Source organism: Prionailurus bengalensis, chromosome D1 (genome assembly GCF_016509475.1).
Source record: "Prionailurus bengalensis isolate Pbe53 chromosome D1, Fcat_Pben_1.1_paternal_pri, whole genome shotgun sequence".
Classification (NCBI taxonomy): Eukaryota; Metazoa; Chordata; class Mammalia; order Carnivora; family Felidae; genus Prionailurus; species Prionailurus bengalensis.
The window spans coordinates 85,906,522-85,927,965 of NC_057346.1; the positions used below are offsets into that span (position 1 = coordinate 85,906,522).

Sequence of the window (21,444 nt, forward strand, 5' to 3'; positions counted from 1 at the left end):
TATAAGATAACATAAATACTGACTTCAATTTTAATGTAAACCAAAAAGTAAAATTTTCTAATACAATTAAGAGGGAAAATAGGTAGAGGATTCTAGGAAGTCTTTTATACAATGTTGATTTATATAGTCAGAGATGTGAAGGTAAAAAGAAACCAACCAAGGCTCTTCATCCTTCTCTCTCTAATCAATCCAGGTAGAGTTTCCTCTCTCTTCTGGGCCCAGCCAATGATCAGATCAGATGAAAATCTATACAACTCTTGTGATTGACTGTAAAGGCCAGGTAATGGATACCACCAGGGAGAGATTAAGTCAGAGGGTGCTGAACTGAAGGGAAAGGAGCAAGTTTATAAACAAAGGCCAAGGAACAGAGCCCAAAACACTGGTGTATGCTTGGGTGCATAACCCCAATTTGTAAACAACAGGGTATTCAGTGTCCTTTTATGCAAGACAAAGACCCAAAATAAAGACCCTGAACATATTGGTTCTGCCTGAGAAACATCCCAATTGTCTGGAAAATAAGCAAAGGTAAGAGTGCCTAAGGTAAACCATCTGGACATGCCCGCAATGAGCACAGGAGAAGACTAACTATATGCTAGTTGCTTACGGTTTAGGGCTTGGAAATACCCTCATCCCAGAACATACCCTCCACTGAATATCATCTCACTTCCTTTCAAAGTGTAAACAAGAGGGCAATCCCAGAGTACAGTGTAGACAGATTTCCAACTACAGGCAGAATGAAGGTTAAGATACTGTTAAGTATGAGACCAAGAGTTAATGCTGTTTTAAAGCTGAGAGCCTAAGAAATTCAAAAGTCAAGCTTGAGACTATCTATTTTTACAGAGCAGCAAATGATTAATCTCCCCAAAACAATGTTAAAAATGTAATTGTCTAAATTAACTGCAAGTAACTTGAGAGACACATATAGCCACAAACAGCCAGTCAGTAAACTCACTTTTTCCATCATATCACCAGTTTGTGTTGGGCTATTGGACTCCAGGTCTTTTTTGCTGATACAAACAGAGATCTCTCCAGTGTCTTTACCATTTTCAAATACCTGAGAAATAAGCACATTCAAAATTAAAAATAAATACATGCACATACACATTCGTGCATATGTTCATACATACATATATAAAGGTAAGCTTTCCTGGCTTTGCACGATATGGTGCCGACTGACAGTCCTGCATATGGGAACTGTGCAAGGCAAGGACTGTTTCTATGAACATGTGCAAGTAACTGGCAATTAAAATCAACAGGACTAGAACAGTATAAGAACGTCCCTTGTTCCTCCTTTCAGTTTCAGTATCTTTAACCTGACTGGCATTCCCTACCATTTTAAAATAGAAGGAAACGTGGGGACATTTAAGGAGAAATCACTCACTGCACTGGATGCTTAAATGGGACAAGCACCAAAGAAAGGTCAGTTAGCAACAAATTAACCACTTTATTTAATTCTTTTGAAAAACATAAAGCCACAATTACGTGAGGGATCTTTGATTTATATTTAAAATATATCAGTGCTCATGGGGTGCCTGGCTGGCTCACTCAGTAAGTAGAGCACGTGACTCATGATCTTGGGTTGGGAATTGAAGCCCCATCTTGGGTGTAGAGATTACTTAAAAATAAAAATCTTAAAAAAAAATTAAAATAATAAAATATATAAGTGTTCAGTTCATCTTCTGACTTACTAAAAGGAAATTCAACCTGACAGATTTATTGCATGACAGTACGATGAAAGCCATCCATTTTAAGTGCACATGCACAACAAGTTGTTGAGAACAGAGATAAAATTCTTAACATTGCATTATGCAACAGTTGCATAATGCAAATGTTCTGGTCAAAAGTAGCCAAAAAAACCAGTTCACACGGGGGGGATCCACTAATAAACACCATCCTCTGACCATGTTGAGGACCCACATGGGGTATGCCAATCCATTCACCAGGCTCTTAAGAATAGAAGCAGACCAAGGAGGCCTGAATAATTTAAATCCTTTCTTATTTCATTTTTTCTCTAAACTTCTCTTCTTCCCTGATACACCTATCACATCAGAGTAGTCATTTTCTTTATCTCTAGTGCTATTTCCAGAGAAGATAATTTAGGAAAATACCTTATTTAAAAGGAAAGAAAACCATCGATTTTGCTTTTGAGACAGTCTTGAGAGTTATTTAATTAGTCCAAGCCTAGTTTGGGAAATGATGTGAATCAATAGCACTTCCTTAGGCTTTAGCAAAAAAAAAAATATATATATATATATATATATTTATATATTTATTTATATACTTTTTTATATATATAATTTATTTTTTATATAAATATATATTTATAAATAAATATATATAAATATATATTTATATAATTATTTATATTATTTATATATTTATTTATATATATAAATATATATTTATATATATTTATATATTTATTTATATACTCATAATATTATATGAGTAATAATGTTCAAGAATTGTGGTTTTTTTTCTACTCAGTGCTTTTCACTGTGCTGATAGTCCAGTGGAGATAATGCAGCTGTCAGCCTTGGTACATTGATATCCCACACCCTATAGCATCTTTTGCTAACAGGGATTTTTTAAAACTTCTTTTTTGAGTACATACACAATTCTGAGCAAGAAATCTCTCTACTTTTGCAAGGAACTTTGTAAACTCAACTGTTGCCTACAAGCCTACAGGAAATAAAGTGGGCAGAGAATCCTACTCTCCCAACAATCTCTTCAGGGCGGTAACCTGGAACAGAGCTCTTAAATAATAGTGACATTTAGCAAAGATAGTTTCAATTCTGGGTGTCATACATTCTGCAAAGTTAGTGTTGACAAAAGTTCAGTTTGGGGGACTTATTGACATTCCTTTGTCAAGACTTGCTAGACGTAGAATCAGAGTACAGAAAATTAATGCTCTAGAAAATAGCAAACTGCCAAACTGCGAGAGCAAATAGGAGTTGGCCAACATCTAAGACATTCAGTAGCTCACTGCTTTCTTTACTACCAGTAAGAAGTCTGCCCTTCTAGGTCTAGAAGTGTAAAAAAAAAAAATGGGGCACCTGGGTAGCTCAGTAGGTTGAGCGTCCGACTTCAGCTCAGGTCATGATCTCATGGTTTATGAGTTCGAGCCCCAGGTCGGGCTCTGTGCTGACAGCTTGGAGCCTGGAGCCTGGAGCCTGTTTCAGATTCTGTGTCTCCTTCTCTCTCTGCCCACCCCCCACTTGTACTCTGACTCTGTCTCTCAAAAATAAATAAATAAATGTAAAAATAGAAGTGTAAAAAAAAAAGGCTCTAGTCTCCAAAATCTCTATAAAGGCATTAAAAAAATCTTTTAGGGTTTAAATAAAATTTTAGGTGTTTAAGTGAAAGAAGCCTTTCACAACAATTTACACACACTAAAAAAGCTAACTGCCAAACAGTGTGACAATTAGTCACTTGTGTAATGTATTGTTTTTCTGCATTTTTATAAAAACTAAAATTCTCTAAGCTGAAATTTTATGAGATTCTGCTTTTCCTAAGGCCTACTTCTCATATTTAAGATCTTTATTACTATGCCCATTTTTCTAAAATCTAATTATTATTTTTTTCTCTTCCTTTGCATGAGAAGTATTTTTACTTCTATTGTTCAATGTCTAAACAAAGATAGCTTTCTAAGCAGAGTTTCTGTGATTGACTAGCTATAGAAAAATAAAAAAAATAGTCTACTTTTATTTTACTGCTGCCTGATCATTGGCTTAAGAAATACCGACCGCTGTATTGGCTTCCCAGTGGCTCTCTGCATGGCCTCACCTCTTGACAGCTCTAAAATTAAATTCCTACCATTGGAGTGGGATGATGGAAAAAGCTAGCTGAGGCGAGTCTTGGGTCCTAAGGAGAAAAATAATAGAACCTTAAAAAAAAAAAAGTGATCCAGATCCTCTCAAAAGGCATGCTAGCTAATGACTACTGAAGAAAATACCTATGAATAAGAATTTACTTCTGTGACTAGTTACAACAAGTAAAAAGTTTTAAGGAGTGTTTTCCATGAACGACAGTCTTTGTACTTTCTGTCATGTCAATATTAACTTTTGTTAAGAAGATTAAATTAGATTAACACCAATGTTTCCTTTTTTAAGTTTATTTATTTATTTTGAGAGAGTGCGTGTGCATGCATGCGTGTGGGTTGGGTAGGAGCAGAGGGAGGGAAAGAGAAAATCTTAAGCAGGCCCCATGCTCAGAGCAGAGCCCACTGTGGGGCTCGATCCCATGACCCTCGGATCATTACCTGAGCTAAAATTAAGAGTTGGTGTCTCAACTGACTGAGCCACCCAGGTGTCCCACACCAATGTCTTATTGTAATATTGTTGATCAATTTATTCACTCAACAAATATTTACTGAGTACCTACCATGTGCCGAGCACTGCTCAGGTGCTTAAGATATACCAGTGAACTAAGATTCCTGCTTTTGAGGAACAAAATAAGTAAGGAAATCACATAGCATGGTCAGGGTACATTCAGGTCCTGTAAAAGCTGTTTGTTCATTCTTTCTGTTAAAGAAGGCCCACCAAACCGTATAAGCTTGGTGGACCTTCAATACAACTGGTGGGCCTTCTTTAACAAAAAGAATGCAAAATTACAAACTTAAAACTAGATAAAAGATATTCACTTAAAATGAGAGAAAAAAAAATCACAACAATTTACACACACTAAAAAGCTCACACATAGCAAAAACCATTACAAAATATTTCCATTAATTAACTACCCAACACACATATTTTGGCTGAATTGTATTTGATCATCTCTTCATATGGTCATTTGGTAACATTTTCTATAAGGAGAATAGGAAGATGATTCTTCCTTCTAGCATGGTTAATCAAAAAAAATATTATTTGTTTGGAAAAATCTCTCAGCTTCACAACTTTGTTGGACATTTCATAAAAATGTTTAGGATTGATGTCACATTTGGGAAAACCTTGATCATAGTTCTTTAAAATATGAGCTATAAAATGTGGAAGAATTTCCTACAAATAGTTGGCTTTATTATTTTCCCACCATGTTTCTCCTCCACCACCCATACACTTTTGATGCCAAGCACTCTAGTCCATAGTCAGAAAGCAATACACTCAATGGCCAGCAGGCAGTGGCCATCTTCCTGGGAACTCTTTCCATATCAGAACGGTTAGTGCTAACTTAACCATACACGGAAGTGACTGTAAAACACTAATTACATCCCACTACATTCAAACTAAATGTATCTCCACTCAATTTTCTCCAGCCAGACCTCAAAAATGCCTGCTGCCACCTCAACACTACTTGATACAAGAGAACTCTTGACCGAGAGGAAGTTGGACTAGGAACGGGCAATGGTCTCAACCAGTTACAGTTAAAATATATTTGCGGGGCGCCTGGGTGGTGCAGTCGGTTAAGCGTCCGACTTCAGCCAGGTCACGATCTCGCGGTCCGTGAGTTCGAGCCCCGCATCGGGCTCTGGGCTGATGGCTCAGAGCCTGGAGCCTGTTTCCGATTCTGTGTCTCCCTCTCTCTCTGCCCCTCCCCCGTTCATGCTCTGTCTCTCTGTCTCAAAAATAAATAAACATTAAAAAAAATTAAAATATATATATATATTTGCAAATTTTACAGAAACATGTGGCCATGTGTACTCATTGCTAATGTTTCTTCTAGGGTTTTGAAAGGGGCCGACACAAAGCAGGGACCCTGAAGCTTAATTTTCATTAGCTGTGTGGTAAATGCACCTCTGAGAGTGTTAGAAGGTGCTAAGTGGTATCTAATAAAGGGAAGGGGACATAGGGCCTGGGATAAGGGAGGGCAAAGGGTGTGGTGAACACCATATGAAGCAGGTGACCAGAACAGGCTTTCAAGAGAGGAAAGATCTGAGTCAAGAGTTTGTGGGGAGAGAGTTAACCAAGCAGATAGGCTGGGAGAAGAGCATTGCAGGCAGAGGGAACTGCTTGAGCAAAGAAACTAAGGCAGGAATGTGTCCAGTGTGTTCTGGGAACTGCAAGAAGACTGGTGTTATTGGAGCAGAGTGGTAAGAGAGGGAGAGTAAGTAACATGAAGTCAGAGGGTTAAGGGATTGGAAGAGAAATGGGGACTCTTTGGAAGGTTTGGAACAGAGCAAGAACAAGATCTAACTTAAAAGGATCATTGTGGCTCCTGGGCAGAGAGTAGACTATAGAGAGCAACAATAATCTGAAGGGTGGATGGATGATGGTGGTTCAAACCAGAGTAGCAACAATGGACATGGTAAGAAATGGTCCATTTCTCTTGTTCGTTCCTGAGTAATTTTACTTGCTTACTTGTGTATTAGCAGGGTTGGGAAATAAAATTTGTTGTTAAGCTAATATTTCTGAATATGATATCTGTGTCTATGGATAGAAACCAAACTAAATATAACTGTTCATATGTAGTATTTGTGAAGGCATAAAAATACCAATGAAGTAGTAAAAGACTTTTTATTTACTGTGAAGATTTTATAGAGACAGTGACTAAAAAAACCTGCAACTTTTATGGGGAAAGATGACCTGAATGAATTTTGACCTAATGTGGTTCTTTGACAGGTTTGCCCAGCATCATTTATCATACCTATTTAAGGACTTGTATAAGGCCTACTTCAGTGCCATTATCCACCCTTTAATACTATAAGTCTGGTTAAGAGCTAGCTGTGGGGGAACAGCAGGTTCCCAAACTCTCCATAACTGCTGGGCAGACCACCCAGGAAGCTCTTCTGTGCGTGAGTGGAAGGCCAAACACCTAGACTTCAAAATACCTCAGGATACAATGCTGTCAAGAGGCAATAATAAGAAAATGACACTGCAGTGTGTTGCTAAAAGTTGGGAGGCTGTACAGTAACAGGGTTTACTGCTAGAGATCCAGTGAAGAAAAGGAATATAAAATAGCCACACAAAAGTACTTGGCATATTTCAGTGGATATAATTAAATATGTAGAAACAAGGTTAACTTACACATTGGCTTAAATTGCGATCCACAGGATGCAGACTCTGAGACCAAGATTTACTCACAGGAATTTTACTGGGGAGCCTTCTGGGAAGCAGCACAGCTGAGGGAGTGAGGAAAGCAGGAAGGGGCAGGTGAAGGTGAGTGTGATGCAGTTGCAACAGAGGCCTCTGGTGGGAGCCCTAGAGCTAGAATGGCCGGCCCTTCAGCATATGCCAGAATTGAAGCAAGGGAGCAATCACGCCTTTGCTCTGTGCACGAACCACATGTTGGCTGCATCCTGCCCCCAGGATGAAGGCCTAGTCTTGGGAGATGCAGCTCCTTTACACAGAGGGCAACCGCCCAATAAGAATATAGTTGTGGCAGCTGAGGGGTGGATATCTCAGTCCTGACGAGGGACTCTGGTGGTGTGGCACCGCACCCATTACACACATGCACGGCAATCTGGAGTGCATGGCGCACAGTTACACACAGAAATTACTCAATACTCAAAGCAACCGCACATTTTACAGGGAAGCCTCACAAAGGTTAGATGACTCGCGTGGGGCAATTCGACTCATAAGGGGTAAGGAGATCTTTAGAAATCAAATCCTATAGTGTTTTTAATTACAAATATCAAAGTTCACCCTTTTATCTAGTATTAGGAAGTATACTAATATGAAACTTAGTATGAAAAAGTTTAAGGGCACAGAAATGTATTTTACAGTAAAAGGTTTTTTTTTAACCTAAGTCAAAGAAAAGGAAAATTAAAATGAAATACTTGTCTTATGTAAGAAGCTAATTAGCTGTGAAAAAAAAATCTTTATCCAATCAGAATTCAAAGTCACCTTTGGAGCTAGAAAATCAACTCTAACTGAATTAGCATTACATGTACATTAAATCAAATAAATGTACTGTTATGTCTTCCATTTTTATAGACTTACTAATTTTTAGAACATTCACATTTTCTGTATTTTCTCAAATGTATATTATAAACCAAACAGTAAACATGTCTAACTTAAATATTCAGATAAAGTGATAATCACAAAGCAAATATTAAAATTATGGGATTGTAGGCAATGAAAACTTAATAATGAATTAGTATATTTATATTACATATAAGAAAAAGTGTTTTAATGCCTAATAGATGTCTTTAAATGGTATTTCACAGGTAAGGAGCCAATATGTTTAGTCCCAGGAAATTAAAACGCACTTAAGTGAAAACAAATTATGGAATTGTTAAACTTTATCAGTCTAAATGGCATCTGGACCAAAAATCAAATAATATTATATTTAATCCCAGAAAAGGGATACCTAAGAAAATAATTTATTTTAAAAGAGACATTTTAGGGACGACTGGGTGGCTCAGTCGGTTAAGCCTCCGACTTTGGCTCAGGTCATAATCTTGTGGTTCATGAGTTCCAGTCCCGCATCAGGCTCTGTGCTGACAGCTCAGAGCCTAGAACCTGCTTTGGATTCTGTGTTTCCCTCTGTCTCTGCCCGTCCCCTGCTTGCACTGTGTGTGTCTCTCTCAAAAATAAGTGAACATTAAAAAAAGAGAGAGAGAGAGACATTTTAAATTTCCTCTTTAAGTTGTAGCAGAGCCCACCATTTGGAAGGTGTAAGTCGGGTGACTGCATACAGGGTAGGATTTAAGGTGAAAGCCAAAAGATTCTGACCCCAAAAATATCTCTCCCACCAACTTGTCAATACTTGAAATTCCAGTTAGAGATTTACTCCTTTGTCATAACTAAAATACCACAAAAGAAATGCTATTCAGCCTTATAGGTTATTGATCTTTTGATGCTGTGATTTTTTTAATTTATTTATTTTTCAATATATGAAGTTTATTGTCAAATTGGTTTCCATACAACACCCAGTGCTCATCCCAAAAGGTGCCTTCCTCAATACCCATCACCCACCCTCCGCTCCCTCCCACCCCCCATCAACCCTCAGTTGGTTCTCAGTTTTTAAGAGTCTTTTATGCTTTGGCTCTCTTCCACTCTAACCTCTTTTTTTTTTTCTTTCCCCTCCCCCATGGGTTTCTGTTAAGTTTCTCAGGATCCACATAAGAGTGAAACCATATGGTCTGTCTTTCTCTGTATGGCTTATTTCACTTAGCATAACATTCTCCAGTTCCATCCATGTTGCTACAAAGGGCCATATTTCATTCTTTCTCATTGCCATGTAGTACTCCATTGTGTATATAAACCACAACTTCTTTATCCATTCATCAGTTGATGGACATTTAGGCTCTTCCCATAATTTGGCTATTGTTGATAGTGCTCCTATAAACATTGGGGTACAAGTGCCCCTATGTGATGCTGTGATTTCTAATCTCTGCTCTCTGGAACCCCTTAGAGGACAACAGTGGGGGTTTGTGGTCCCAAGTGGGAGATCAAACCCAATAAGTAAGTCTGTGGAGGCCGCCACCATCTGGCTTCAAATGGGGTAGATCCTACTTTCATTTATATAGTAGACTCCAAAAAAGAATTTTGATCTAAGAAAACTATTTTTTTGAAAACCGTCTTAGACTGAAAGAAAGCGCAGCATGCCCTTTTCAAAAGAGTAAATCTTGAAACAAGGTGGTAAATGAGAACATGGGGTATCTGACCGTCTGAATTGGGGGTTGGGAGGTGGGGGTGGAGGAAAGGCCAACAGAGGCTGAGGGTGGAGAACCTGCACAATGGCCCTTGGAGGCTTCACAGTTCACCTGAGAGTGGGCCCACATTCCCTTTTTATGCATTTAAAGTCACCTTTCATCATGAGGTGAGTGGATGGCTCAGTTGAACAGTCAGTTTAGGCTCAGGTCATGATCTGTCCATTTGTGAGTTCGAGCCCCACATTGGGCTTGCTGCTATCACTGTAGAGCCTGCCTCAGATCTTCTGTCCCCCTCTCTCTGCCCCTCCCCCATTTGTGCTCTCTCAAAACTAAACATTAAAAAAATTTTTTTAAATAAAGTCACATTTCATTGTTTTGTTACAATATTTTTTAAAGAGCTTCACTCTCATCCCATTTTTCTGTGTCTATGAACAAAGTAAAATTTTCAAAACAAGGTGATGGGCCTATAAAAATATTTTCTTTGTATCCAATTACAATTCTCACTAAATTTGAGATAAGAAAATGTTCAAAATTATCTAGATGACAGAGGCAAGGCAAATTTGTTTGCCTGTCATGTACTAAGCTAAGTAATTTCAATAAGCCCTTTATACATGAGGATGTTTCAAGAAGAAATGAAATAAGGATCTCACTTTGTCTAAATTAATTTAGTGCGTAAAATTATATTTAATTGGGATTAAAATATCAGATGTGTAAGTCCTGTCAGTAGTTGGGTATAATATGATATATACCAGAGCTTAGTAAATAAAGGTTTTTGGAAGTTCCTGGGCTCAATATATTTCTTTTCAAAGAAAATAAGTCCTTTTTAAATGAGAAAAACAGCCACATCCCCCAAATTATATTTTATTAGGGGAAAACGAACACTTTTAAGATTAAATATGAGCTAAATCATGAGACGTCCCCAAATTCTCAGTCTCAGAGATCATATTCTCATATTTGGATAGAGTATATGTTTTTAAATGCTATTCAATGTCTTGTTTAAATATATCAACTATGTCTGTAAATTTGATTTTCCCCTTAATAAATGAATAAGTACGCTGGGTAACTAAAACCTATACAAAAGTTTACCATCTTTGGCAGTACATTTTTAATTTAATAAATAATCCATTTTTTATCATAAAACATTATTGAAATTGTAAGTAGAATCTTAAGTAGGTGTAAATATATCACTTCATTTGCACTTACTAGAAAATCTGTATTCATTTCTACGTTCAAATGATGAATTGACGCTTAATAATATTCATGGTGAGTTGGGCTAACATAGATGTCAGTGGGTAATCCAGGGGACGGGAGCATATGTAGGAAGAGAATCTCAATGACTTGAGCATCTCAAACACTCTGTGAAAAAGCTAATTGAGAGGTAAAAACAAATTAACTGCTATGGAGAAGGACAATCTCCCCGAGAGAGAGAGCGTGCCTACAGCAGTAAGGTTCAGTGGTTGCATTTAGTCCGGGTAACTGCTGGGACAGTAATCCAGCTCTGGCCTGTGGACTTTCCCTGCTGACTGCCCACCTGGCAATTCTCTGGGCACCTTCAAGGCTGTCAGGACTGTGCAAGGAAAGCTGGTCTCATTACAACCAGCTCTGCATGGGAGCTGATGCCCCAACCAATTGCTCTTCCCTAATTTTGATACAGATGCAGTTTTTCTCTTCAGCGGGTCTAGGAAGATACAATCTTCCTGCACACAGATTTACACCTGGCTGCAGATGTCTGTCAGGAAATAGGCTGAGGTGAATACACTGGCATTTCCGCCACCCACCCACCCCCCCCCCAACAGTTGAAAGATGAAAGAGAGAGAGAAGGAGAGAGGAGGGAAGGGAAGGGAAGGGAAGGGAAGGGAAGGGAAGGGAAGGGAAGGGAAGGGAAGGGAAGGGAAGGGAAGGGGAAGAAAGGGAAGGGGAAGGAAAGGGAAAGGAGAATGGAAAGCAGGGTAGGTGAATGGTTTCAATGCCTACTGCTAATAGTTATCCCATAAAATGTTGGAAGGCCTTCATAGGATCTCAAGTTTCTTGCCTTTAAAAGGAGCAATCCAACACTTGCCTACTATGATAAAATCCACACATAAAAATTGATTACATTCATCACATTTTGATCAACATTTAATGAATGTTCTTTTTTTTTTTTTAATGTTTATTTAGTTGTGAGAGAGGCAGAGACAGGATGCGAGTGGGTTAGGGGCAGAGAGAGGGAGACACAGAATCCAAAGCAGGTTCCAGGCTCTGAGCTGTCAGCACAGAACCCTACGCGGGACTTGAACTCACGAGCTGTGAGATCGTGACCTGAGCCAAAGTCAGATGCTCAACCAACTGAGCCACCCAGGCACCCTGAATGTTCTTAAAATCTTAACAATAACCTTGAATATTCTAATTTTGCCACTCTAGCCACAATTCCTTTGAAAATGAATGTCATCTTGGCATGTTTTGGTATCTGTACTTAACATATAACCTAAATTTGGTTTTCCATTGTTTATTTTAAATAACGTAGGTGAAATAACACAGCATTCAGGGATTGTAAATACATATAGAAGAAAAGTGGGTTAAACAGAAAGACAAAAATCAAAGGATGTACAATGGAAATAAGGACATAATACACATGCAGGGATGGGGCTATTAAAAAAAAATCTTGCCACTATTTTATGGATAACCTCAGTTATTTCCTTCTATTCATTTAATTGTTCCATAGATTCCTAAATATTTAAATAAACTTTCTTTTATTTTTTTTTTAAATTTTTTTTTTCAACGTTTATTTATTTTTGGGACAGAGAAAGACAGAGCATGAACGGGGGAGGGGCAGAGAGAGAGGGAGACACAGAATCGGAAACAGGCTCCAGGCTCCGAGCCATCAGCCCAGAGCCCGACGCGGGGCTCGAACTCACGGACCGCGAGATCGTGACCTGGCTGAAGTCGGACGCCTAACCGACTGCGCCACCCAGGCGCCCCAAATAAACTTTCTTTTAATACGTATGGTTAGAAAACTTTAAACTTTAAAAAAATGACCACCAAATAGAATGTAAATCTCAAATGGATTCATAGTGCTCTTGTGCCACTGGTAGAGCAAATTCCAAATTCAAATATCTAAATCCAAATTCAGATATCCAAAGCATAGAAAAAGCCAGGAAGGTATCACAGATAACAGTTAGCATCTTTTCTATTATCAGTCAAATTATCCCATTTTCTAAATAGAAACAAGCTGATAAACTAGAATGATGAAATTGTAGCAAAAAGCTAAGAAAGCCCACACATTAGTCTCATTGTCTTCAAAGGGCATCATATTGCTCTAACTGTATGAAAATAACCATGGGAATGGGCCACAAGTGTGTTTCCGGCTCCTCTGCATCTTCCCATAGTACTGAGCACAATGCCTTGCAGACAGAGTATGTATTGGATAATGTGCGGATTTACTGCACTAATCATTTAAAATCATTTTTCTTTCTGTCACCAGTAGAATACAAATTGTTAGATGCTTACCATACTACCCAGAAGATGAACTAGATTCTGGACAACGATATTCTTTTAACAGTAAATCTCTGGAGGTGTCTGGGTGGCTCAGTCGGTTAAGCGGCTGACTCTTGATTTTGGCTCAGGCCATGATCTCATGGATGGTGAGATCGAGCCTCGCTGTTAGCACAGAGCCTACTTAGGATTCTCTCTCTTTCTCTTTCTACCCCTCCCTTGTTCACATGCTCTTCCTCTCTCAAAATAAATAAACTTAAAAAAATTTTTTAAATAAATCTTCAAATGATCCCTTTACCAAAGCTTAAATTTCTTTATAAGAGAACAATATAACCAAACAGTACACAAATAGAAAGGCTAAAATCACAGCCATCAGAATCTTTTTGTTTTGTTTTGGTTTGGTTACTAAAATCCACCATATTTCCCTTGCTCACAACAAGAATGGATTAATGTAAAGTTAATGAAGATTTAAGCTTCAGAACCCTTACTTGCTCCAGCTCATGAGAGTAAGAGAAGTTGCTGGGAGCTACAGAGTGTTATAAGTGGGGAGGAGAAGCCAACAACTCCCTAGCAATTAAGGGGTATTTCTATGTAAGTATTTCTGAGAAGCTGCCTATAAAAGGTCTCAGAAGAAAGATTCTCCAATCCTCCATTAGTTCATTGTGATTTACTTTCTCATTCCAAATAAATATCCGCTTTAAGCCCTCATTTTAAAGAGCTTCCTCTCCTCCACTTTGTATAAGCTCTAGCCCTCACAGAAATTGGATCTGCCTCTACTGGAAGCAAATGGAAGACAACCCACAGAGCATTATTGACCAATTGTGTGTGAAAAGCACTAATTCTACTGTAAAGACTTCCCTGTACCCATCTTCCACTTGTTCTCCCCCATGCTGTCTCCCACCCACTCACACATCCCACACTCTTGCTTATCAATTCTCTGTCACAATCACACAACTTCCTTCTAGTTTTTCCACCCACCATCCCTTAAAGCTTTGTTAATACCATTTCCTATCAACCCTTTCTTTCCTGTTCTCCCAGGGAAACACTAACATTTCTGACAGCATCTCCATGGGGACAAAGAAGAGGAGGAGTTGTAAGAAAGAACAAGACTGGAAAAGCAGAAGTCACTGAGCCATGGCTATAGCAGATGTTTTCAAAGTCGCTGGGGGTGGAGGCATTGACAGAGGATATAAGGTAAGTAAAGGTTTGGAATAGTAAGAAGTTGCTCCCAAAACCTGAAGAACTTCATAAATTATGGTGCGCATTGAGTGTGACTACTAAATCTAAAAACAATAAGAAATTTCATCAACCTAAAAGGTGGCATGATGTGAAAGCAAGAGAGTCTACCAGAATACAAAAAAAACGCACACTGTATTATGAGTATATAGGGCAAATGAGTGCAAATGGAAATGATATGCAAAAGTGAGAATGGTCTTATAACACATAATGTGGTTATGGGTGATGTAACTGTTTCTTAAAACTCCCCTTAATGTTGTTATGTCATGTTTTCAATATTCTTTTTTTTTTAACAAGGAACTTTCCCATACCAGTGATGGGACATCCAGTTTAGTTGTTCTCTGTCCTTTGTCTTTTATGTCCATTTAAACTCGATACTATTATGCCATGTAATTGCAAAAATGGAACTGAGGCAATATGGAACACAGGAAGAGTGTGTCCTTTTGAGAGGTGACCTGCTAGTATTAAGATCTAGCCAAAAGCTGCTATTTGTGAATTATCAGTGAGAGATATGATGAGGATGAGAACCTTAGTGAAGAGGTAAAGACAACCACATACAATATGAAAAAGCACCCCAGGGGATTTTGAATCACACCTGGCCTTTAGACCATCATTGAGAGCCTCTGCTCTAGAAGATGATGACAACTACAATCAATTATTTTGTACACACACAATATTATTTTGTACACACACATGTATGTATATAAACATAGATGTATAATATATTTAAATGTATATATAAACATAAAGATATAATATGTATAAATATAAGTAAATATATATTTATATTCATAATAAATAAATTTATTTATAATAAATATAAAATTATTTTATTTAAAATTAAATTTATTTAAATTAAAATTATTTAAATTTATCCTGTTTAAATTTTTACTAAAAATAAGTAAAATAAATATTTATAGTAAATAAATATATTTATATATAACGAATGTTTATAATGAATAAAATATATATAAATAAATATACATATAACTATAAATATTAAACAGAGTGATAGTTCATCAAAGAGAGAAAATTAGAAAGATGATCATCCTAATTTATTGTATTAATCAGGTACTTTTCTATGATCAAAATGGATAGAAAAGGGGAATTTTTTGTATTATTTTTTATTATTTTTTACTAGAACTAGACTTTGATTTATAAATAGAAAACATATTTGCTTATGGATATATCATCTAACACTCTGCATAGGTCATGTCATAAGGTGAGATAGTTATTCATAACCAGAAAATATATGGTCTTGGCCACAGTAACTCAGAGGTAACTGGGTTAGAGAATGTGCTCCAAGTAAGGGCAGCTCATCCACACCCCATGGAAAATTAGAGTTCAGCCAGGAAACTGACATGAACTGATTCTGGAATTAACTAAGGATGGTATGCTGTGGGCTTTTGTTCAATAGCTCTTCAGTCGAAATTAGCAAATTCTCCCTAGTTAAGAGGAAGTACGGGAATATGCCTCAATTCTAAGATTTGCAATTCTGAATATTTGGGATATACTTTGCTAATCCATTTTTTTCTCTCCTTTCTGGCTGTTTCAGACATAAGAACTGGCTTAGAAAACTACATATCTCAGTTTCTTTCCCATCAGTCCAAACATCTACTCCCAACAATTTTGAGTTACTACAAGCCATCACTGAATATAAACTTTGGAAGAGATGCACAGTAGCAGACCATTATATAGTGTTTCTACTATACAGACATGATAGCATAAATAACTTCAAGGAGAATAGGTACTAGCAAAATGTATTAAAATAATTAGGAAGTGAAGACTATTACCTTTAAAAATTTTTTATTGTTTATTCATTTTTGAGAGACAGAGGGAGACAGAGTATGAGCGGGGGAGGGGCAGAGAGAGAGGAAGACACAGAATCCAAAGCAGGCTTCAGGCTCCAAGCTGTTAGCACAGAGCCCAACCTGGGGCTCGAACTCACGGACCATAAAATCATGACCTGAGCCAAAGTTGGATGCTTAACCAACTGGCTCACCCAGGCGCCCCTATTACCTTTCCTTTAGGTGTGACCTATTTAATTGTAAGGTTATGTAATTTTAAAAAATTAAGTTTATTTATTTATTTTTGAGAGAGAAAGAGACAGAGAGAGCAAGTGGGGGAGGGGCAGAGAGAAAGGGAGAGAGAGCATCCCAAGCAGGCTCCACACTGGCAGCACAGAGCCCGATGGGGGGGTTCAAACTCAGAAACTATGAGATCATGACCTGAGCCAAAACCAAGAGTTGGACACTTAACCAACTGAGCCATCCAGGTACCCAGTTTATATAATTTTTAATTATGGCTGTATTTAACAACTGGCTGACAAAATTTCTGAAAGTTTAACAATCAGCAATCTCAGACCAGTAGAAGCAAGATTCAGCTTACCAAACCAATTAAATCAAAACCTCTGGAGATGGGGGCATTGATTTTTTTTAAACATCTCTAAATAATTCTAATATGACAGCCAAGATTGAAAGACCAGTGGTCTGTGCTAAAGCCTGAGGATGCGGCTGATACCCAGGTTTCTTGGAATATGGGGAAAGGAATTTATTCCCTAAGAGAAACTGGATGTTCCCAAGGTGAAAACTGGGGCAAAAGGAGAGAAGCTGAGTAGCTCATGGGAAAAGAATAATAGAGATGGAGAACACCTTAGAGAAGGGAGCGAGAACTCAGATAAGACTAGGTGACCGACCATCTGTTTTGCCTGGGACTGAGAGGTTTCCTGGATGTGAAGGTTTCAGTGCTACAACCAGGAAAGTCATGGACATATGAGAGGTGGCATTGGATTTTTCATTTTAATTAGTTTTTATTAATTTAAATTTAAATAGCTACATGTGGCTCATGGGTACTGTACTGAACATCACAGTGAGTCTAAACCAAACACAAGAAGATGGTTTTGCATATATACATTTCCTCTTCTGTTTGCTAATATGGAAAGAATTTTAAGCATATTAAAAGAGAAGTATATGAGAGTAGTAGCTCAGATCCTAAAGTTAAATATTTGCTATCAAGCCCATGTGCTAATGTGAATAACTATCACCAATGTGATAAAAATTATTCAGAAATAGGGGCACCTGGGTGGCTCTGTTGGTTAAGTGTCCTACTCTCGATATTGGCTCAGGTCATGATCTCATGGTTCAAGAAATCGAGCCCTGCATCTGGCTCAGTAAGTGCAGAGCCTGCTTGGGATTCTTTCTCTCCCTCTCCCTATCTCTCTCTCTCTCTCCCTCCCTCCCTCTCAAAATAAATAAATAAACTTTAGAAAAAATTCAGAAATATGGAACAAACCTGTGAGGGGGAAAAAAACTTTCATTTTTTTCCAGGACATATGATAGTTGCTGATACAAATGAGTGGGAATAAATGTTAAGGCAACCACGCTCCCTCACCTAGTTCCTGTCTTAATCAATAGCAAGTACTTTGCAAAATGCTGGAATAGATCTGTAACCATGTCAGAAGTCTGGAAAAGAAGAATGCTACTGTACTATGGGAATCCTGACCTTGATGTTTTAAGCATAGCTTCCTAAACCTTTAGCTGACTAGTACAGATTATGGAAAATAAATTTTGTTTATTGTGTAATTACGTTTCCCCAAAGGTCAATTTTTTGCGTGGTAATATTCTCATTCCAAATGCAAACATGTAAATGTCATTTGAAAAAGTTATAGATAGAAAATAAAATGCTCATAATTACAATATAAAGTTTATATTTGTTGAATAAAACTGAAATTAAGAAAGAAGAATTATAGAGATAAAGGCTGATCGAAATATAATTACTTTGAATGCTATCACATTCAAATCTAAATATAAACAAAGAAAATGATGAGTCGTAATGGTTCATTACTTAGATGGAAAAGGGCCATCTGTTGAGTAATTCAAATTTTTTCTCTTGAAATGTGGGATATGAAATTATAGAACAATTGACAGACTTAACATGGACACTCGATTATGATAAAGAAAAGTATTTCAATTCCTTAAGCTTTCAGTACCTAATCCACTTTAGTAAAGTATGAATTACTTTTTTTCTCTTCGAAAGATGTAATAACAAAAGGTAGCCTAGGACATTTAGCCATCTTGTCCTGACAAATAACCAATTCACCTTTTTTCCCAGTATATTCTTAAGTATTGATTTTACCAAGTGAACTCAGACATGTGTCACACTTATCCAATACAGATCCTTTTCCTTGGAAATGTAGTTTGAACATCAATCAGTCACCTGGCCTTTCACCTCTAATTCCTATTGCCACTGTCTGTCAATTATTAAAGCCTTGCCTATTTCTCTAAATAAGCTATTTTTTTAACTGAAACACATATTGACTCCTGTTAAAAATATATGTTTCTTGGAAAGGTATTCAATGTTCACATGATTAAATTTCTTCATTAAAATTACTTTCTTGAGTTGGAAAAACTACTTAAGCTTATAAATCCACTTTTCAAAGGCCTCTAGGTATTTTCTTTTAAAACATACTGCCTGAATGGTAATATTAGCACTTGTAAGCCAAACTCCAGTTTGAGAAAGACAATATTAAAAGAAATTCAAGCTGAGTGGCATTGTTAGAAGGGTCTTCAAATGGTGCAGAGTGTTTTCGTCTCTAGCTGAACCCAGCGAGAGTTATAGAATGACACCCACCTTGAGCTGCAGGCCTCCCGGGATAAGAGTGTTTGCTGGAAGGCTTTTAATGTGTTGGTAGACATAAGAGGAGAATTGCTCCTGCTCAGCCTGTAATTGGGGGCCAAGTTTTGAGAGATGACCTCTGTTGCTTTTGATAGCTGTCTGCAATTCATCAATCAGCCTGCTCACCTGAAGGGGTTAAATTACAAGAGTTGTTAGCAAGAAGTAATTGTTGATGTCACACCTATTAGATTTTTGAGTACCTAGTTTGATGGGAGGAAAAATGACTTCAAAACAAGAATTTGAGTATAGATCCACCTTCAAGTAAAGATAACAGAAAAGATATGCATTCTTCCATCGACTAATTTTATTTATGAGAAAATTTATAACCTTTGTACTTCAGGTAGCCATTTACAATCAAGGAATGAAAAATGTCTCTGTATATGAAAAGAAACATGCTTCTGAAAAGTTTGCAAAGGACTTCTAAACTGATTAACAAAATAAAATCTTCCTAAGACTTCAATTATTCCCAACTATGTACCAATGACAATATTTAATTTTATTATATGAACACCATGTTATATAGACTTATGTTTTCTCTAATGGACTGGATTCTTACACAAACACTAGTTGACATATGGTAGTGACCAAAAGAGACTAAAAGCTTAAATTCACTTTATCTATGAATGTTTGAAGTGATTAAATTAGACCCATTTAGAATTATGAATGACTCTGAATAGAGCAGGGTCTATTTGAAATATTGGGTTAAAAATCATGGCTCTTCCCATTTACTGACTGAGAGACAATGAACAGGTAATAAAACCCTCATCTGTAATGAAGAATAATACCAGCCTCACCATATTAGGAATTAAATGAGATTACAGAATGAACAATACAATGTCTAACTTATAGTAGGTGCCTAATGCACATTATATTATTATAGTTCTTCTTTTTTAAAGCTAGGTGTTTTCTGAACATCAAGTTTTGGTTCTTTTTCTTGGTGTATCTTTCCTATCCCTAACCTACTTCACATAATGCAGATAAAAATTTGAAACTATTTGCTGCACTTGTACCCCAATGTTTATAGCAGCACTCTCAACAATAGCCAAATTATGGAAAGAACCTAAATGTCCATCAACTGATGAATGGATAAAGAAATTGTGGTTTAGGGGCGCCTAGGTGGCGCAGTCGGTTAAGCGTCCGACTTCAGCCAGGTCACGATCTCGCGGTCCGTGAGTTCCAGCCCCGCATCGGGCTCTGGGCTGATGGCTCAGAGCCTGGAGCCTGTTTCCGATTCTGTGTCTCTCTCTCTCTCTCTCTCTGCCCCTCCCCCGTTCATGCTCTGTCTCTCTCTGTCCCAAAAATAAATAAACATTGAAAAAAAAATTTAAAAAAAAATAAATAAATAAAAAAGAAATTGTGGTTTATATACACAATGGAGTACTACATGGCAGTGAGAAAGAATGAAATATGGCCTTTTGTAGCAACGTGGATGGAACTGGAGAGTGTGATGCTAAGTGAAATAAGCCATACAGAGCAAGACAGATACCATATGTTTTCACTCTTATGTGGATCCTGAGAAACTTAACAAAAACCCATGGGGGAGGGGAAGGAAAAAAAAAAAAGAGGTTAGAGTGGGAGAGAGCCAAAGCATAAGAGACTGTTAAAAACTGAGAACAAACTGAGGGTTGATGGGGGGTGGGAGGGAGGGGAGGGTGGGTGATGGGTATTGAGGAGGACACCTTTTGGGATGAGCACTGGGTGTTGTATGGAAACCAATTTGACAATAAATTTCATATATTAAAAAAAAATAAAACAAAATAAAATAAAATTTCTTAGGAAAAAAAAAAGAAACTATTTGCTGCATAGATTCTCTATCTCACTTCAATGTCCATAGTGAACAAAGGGAAATTGTTCTCCAAGAGGCTCCCTCATCCTCTTTCTCTCTCTTTCAACTGAAAATATTGTATTTGCCCCAGTCTACTCCAACTCTGATGTTATATCCATGATTTCTATCCCTTCTGCAGAGGATTTCTGAGAAGTCAATGAAAACAAGCTTGTACTATCATCCATATAACTTGAATATTAATTTTTCTATTCTATGTAGTTATTTCAAGATCGTATATGGTTTTTTGTAAGTATATATAAACACTTCAGTTACATTTAACTTTTTTCAAGAACTTTAGAAGCATTATGTGCATATGAACAAGCTAATTTAAAAGATTCCCATTTTTCTTTGGTCTTTCATACCTCTCTTATTTGTCCCAATGTCATCAATTATCTACTTCTTTTGAAGAAACCTTCTTTTAAATAAAGAATTTGCAAACTTTTTCTCTAAAAGGGACAGATAATAAATATTTTCAGCTTCATGGGCCATAGTCTCCATCAAAACTATTCGAACCTGCAGTTGTACTTTGACAGTAGCCACAGACAACATGTAAATAAATAGTCATGACTGTATTCCAATAACACTTTTTTTTAAGTTTATTTATTTATTTTGAGGGACAGAGCATGAGCATGGAAGGAGCAGAGAGAGAGCGAGAGAGAGAATCCCAAGCGGGCTCCATACTGTCAGCACAGAGCCAGACACCAGG

General features: G+C 37.3%; 1 protein-coding gene across 1 annotated transcript in view; it reads right to left on the reverse strand.

Annotated features, from left to right (window-relative positions):
* DCDC1 (doublecortin domain containing 1) overlaps positions 1–21,444 on the reverse strand; it is a 309,876-nt gene that overhangs the window by 49,487 nt on the left and 238,945 nt on the right. The window contains exons 12-13 of the mRNA XM_043582274.1: positions 18,869–19,039; positions 953–1,054 (exon numbers count right to left, since the gene is read on the reverse strand). Coding sequence (XP_043438209.1) covers positions 953–1,054; positions 18,869–19,039 — 273 coding nt within the window. The remainder of the gene's footprint in view (positions 1–952; positions 1,055–18,868; positions 19,040–21,444) is intronic.